We start from the raw sequence: 4,107 nt of genomic DNA, 5'->3' as shown, positions 1-4,107 counted from the left end.
TACCGAATTGGACGTATACCAAACCAACCTTTCCCATAAGAAGTAATGTAAAAATGATTAATCCATTCTCATGTAAAAAAAAATGGCTGGCTTTAAACACCTTACTTTCCTGGCTAGTTCCTGCTTGATTTTTTATGAGATCAGCATGTATATTTTTAGCTTTCTCGCAAATAATTGCTTCCGATACGCTGTCTCCAGCACATTGTTTTTCAGTTATCCAAAGCAAAAGCAATTTCTCAACATGATCTAATGTCTTTGATCTCTGTTTAGAAATTGATTTAAATCTTTTCGCAACGTTAACAGATTTAATAATATCTTTATTTTTCACGATTGTCAATATTGTCGTTCTCAGAATATGGTATGCAACAGTTAAAATCTCGAACACGCATGCCACCTTCATATTTTTCAACAATCTCTTTTTTCCATTGTGATTCTAGTCATTTTTTTAGTTTTCTGTTGCTTTTCATTTGCCTTTTTGCAATTCATGATTAATAAAAATAATAAAATTTTACTTACAAATTAAAATCAGAAGAAATTTAACAAAGTTATAAACCAATGCACCATGAATGTCTAGTCTGGTCTAGTAGTACACTGATAGTGCTACTTGTTCATAGATGGCATGTATAATTATAAGTCGTATACTGAACAAAAGTTGTATACCGAGCAAAATTTGTTTTGTCCAAACAGGACGTATTTCGAATTGGACGCATTCTAAAGCAGACATATACCGAGGTACCACTGTATTTTAATTTAACTGGAATAAATTATGAAAACAATTAACTATAAAATAATAATTGTACCATTGTTTTGAATTGTAACCCTGTAACAGAGTAAATAATTCTTAATATGAGTAAAAACTTGCTCACTATTATTTTATTAAATAAAAAGTTATCATATCTAAAAAAATTATTTCTAAAGTCAAGGAATTAAATTATATATTTTCATGAAATAATTTATGTTACAGCAGCATATATATTTTATATTATTGAAGATTAGATATTTTCTATTTAAGAATTTATTAAATTTCTTTAAAAATGCCTATTGCATCATATCTTAGGATTACAGTTATAAAAGTTACAGATATGAATAAAAAAAAAAGAGTTAATCTATAATATAACATAAAAAAGCTTTTATAATATATGTTGTTTCAAAAAAGAAACATATACAGATAACACAAACATAATAAATATTAAACAAAATATGAGTACTTTACATTCCAAATCAAGATATTGAAAGGTTTTAACAATCCTGAATGAAGATAGACAACTTTATGCAATTCTGATTTATCTAATTATTCATATAAAAGCTTTCACTTTACACAGAAATAATTTATGTACTATTGAACTTAGATATTAATAAATTATCTACTATTGAGGATATCATTCAGACATGTAATTCACTGTTTCACTTATCTGCTTTAACTTTGTACAGTAGCTTCGTAATATTTTAATTTTTCATTTTCAGAATAGCATATTTCAGCAAATAAGTGTAATAGCAATTTTATTCAATAATTTTTAATTAATTTAACATATTTTGTTGAATATTTATTTAGTTTATTATTTTTTATGTTTATGTATATTTTTATGTTTTATTTTTGAAAGAACGTATATTATAAAGGCTTTTTATGATATGTTTTTATAGATTAACTCTTTTTTTTGTTAAATACAACTTAGAAATTTCTTAATTTAGCAAGTTTTTATTGTTTAATGAATTAATTGATGAAAATAGATAAAATTTGTCAAATTCTTTTGTATGAATAATATGAATAAAAAATTATTTAGCATTTTTTTTGCTCAGATTTATATTATATAATTTTTAAAATGTGGATTTAATGTTAATGAACATAATTGTTATTTGTCAAAAACTTATGTTTTATTTTTATTTTGTATAGTTTTTTGTGTTATTCATGAAAATAATCCTAATTTCATTTTGTTAAGTTTATTACATTTGTTAGATATACAGTATTTAGATAAATTGAAATATTTTTCATTTTAGTTTCTTGCTGTTTGCAAAAAATTATTTATATTGGTTTTTTAAAGTTTTAGTCATAAACATTTTCATTATTATAATTTAAAGATATATTGAATTTCAGACACCTCTTCATGTGGCAGCTGAAAATGGACATTTGTCAACAGTTGAATTATTAACAGAATTTCAAGCAAATCTTTTGGCTAAAGATATTAATGGTCTAACAGCATTAGATTTGGCTGAGAAAAGTGATCATCCTCAAGTGATGGAAGCACTTCGTAAAGCTGCAGGTTTGTTATTTTAGTTCTTTATTATCTATAACAACAATGATGTTTTTTGGGTACAAAAACGCTTTAAATGAATTTGTATCATTTGTTTTTGTTTTTGATAACTTTAACTGTGAAAATAAAATTCTTTAGTATTCAGTTATGATTATTATTTTTAAAATCAATGTTCCATGATTTTAAATACCTGAAGATGGCCTGTAGAACAGGTTGAAAATGTTTGTTACAGTTAATAAATAATTCTCAGTGAGATAAGTTATTGTTGTGGAAGTTAAGAAACATCTATATGGGTATTAATTAAGTGATAAAATAATTAACTAAAGGTTTTTCTTATTAATATAGCAGGTTAAGTGCAGATCAGTACTGTAAAGTGAATCACAGCCTTTATTCTTTCTAGTGCATCAAAAAACTAAAAACATATTTACATATCATTTATTAAGTGTGCAATAACCTAGGTTTAAAATATGATGCAAAAATAAAGATATCAAAGACATGAACAATAGTGTGACAATGCACAAAGCTATGGCTTTGGCATTGTCACCCTATGCTTTGGCACCACAGGACCGAAGGGTTGACATTGTGTCAGCAAAGACTGCAATGACTAATTCGTCAGGACTGATACCACTTTGTCTTCTTTTGGGGGTTTTGGCTGCTTTTTTTTTCAGCCAAAACCCCAAAAGAAGGTATAGATGGATGTAAGCAGGACAACTGTATGTCATCAGTTCCCTTTTCAGAAATTTTTGTAATTTTAATTGGATGGGTTTTGTGTTTTTTTAAAAGGACTCTGTAATTTTCTAGCGATAAGCAGCCTACAAAGAAAGGTCAGTCGCTGAGAATGTGTTAGTCTTGGAACACAAAAAATAAATGGTGATCCTTTTTGGACAGTTTTGCCTTCAATTTTATTAATAATGTTGTTTATTTAATTTTCAATATTTAAAGAATCAAGTTAATACAATCAAACAATCAACAAATTAGTTAATAGAATCAATCATCAATCAAGTAAAAAACTGTAATACAAAAAAATCAAACGGTTTAAAATATTATTACAATTAGGGAAATGGGGGATTATATAGATTACCACCTATGGAATTTCAGAACTTTGAGTATATATCTGAACTGAGGGGACCGAGACGAGTTCAACGATACCCTACTTTTGGACCAGAGACGAAAAATAAGAAAGTTATCATACTTTTTCTGGCGATCGCATGATAAAATTGTGCGTTAATGTTACCTTTGGTGACTAAAATGGCGGCTCGTCTCCGATTCCAATAAACTGAAGAAAGGAAACAGTGTGGACGCACGTAACCTAACCTAACCTAACCTTTCTAATAAATTACCATAATTATTACCAACCAAATTATTACGAGGGCTGTTCGGAAAGTTCGCGGCCTCACATAGAAAAACAAACAAAATAATGTTAAAACTTTTTTTATTTTTTAATGTAATCTTTTCTGTTAGCAATGCACTTATTCCAGCGATGTTCTAGCTTTTTTATGCCATCACAATAGGTCGATTTGTCAAGGGTGCAAAATACTCGTTCACTTCAGAGATGACTTTGTCATTTCAGTGGAATCTCTTTCCAGCCAAGAATTTTTTTAGGTTTGGAAAAAGGTGGAAGTCACTGGGGGCTGTGACTTCCACCTTTCAGGTGAGTACGGTGGATGTGGAACTAATTGGAAGCGAAGTTCGTTTATCTTTTGTTCAGTGATTCTGGCGGAATGTGCAGGTGCATTATCGTGGTGGAACAGAACTTTTTTCTTCTTCAAGTGTGGCCTCTTTTCTTCGATTTCTTTCTTCAGTTTTTCCAAAAGTTCACAGTAATAGACAGCATTAATGGTCTTTCCTCTTTCTAGGT

The 4,107-nt window shown here is 28.4% G+C and overlaps 1 protein-coding gene across 1 annotated transcript in view; it reads left to right on the top strand.

Annotated features, from left to right (window-relative positions):
- LOC111635781 (leucine-rich repeat serine/threonine-protein kinase 1-like) overlaps window positions 1-4,107 on the top strand; it is a 90,715-nt gene that overhangs the window by 14,322 nt on the left and 72,286 nt on the right. Inside the window, exons 5-6 of the mRNA XM_023380851.1 lie at window positions 1,435-1,488; window positions 2,093-2,258. Coding sequence (XP_023236619.1) covers window positions 1,435-1,488; window positions 2,093-2,258 — 220 coding nt within the window. The remainder of the gene's footprint in view (window positions 1-1,434; window positions 1,489-2,092; window positions 2,259-4,107) is intronic.

The sequence above is a fragment of the Centruroides sculpturatus genome, unplaced genomic scaffold (genome assembly GCF_000671375.1).
Source record: "Centruroides sculpturatus isolate CEXI.00-Female unplaced genomic scaffold, Cexi_2.0 scaffold1007, whole genome shotgun sequence".
Lineage (NCBI taxonomy): Eukaryota > Metazoa > Arthropoda > Arachnida > Scorpiones > Buthidae > Centruroides > Centruroides sculpturatus.
The sequence above is the reverse complement of the archived record's forward strand: the minus strand, read 5'-3'. Positions and strand labels throughout refer to the sequence as shown.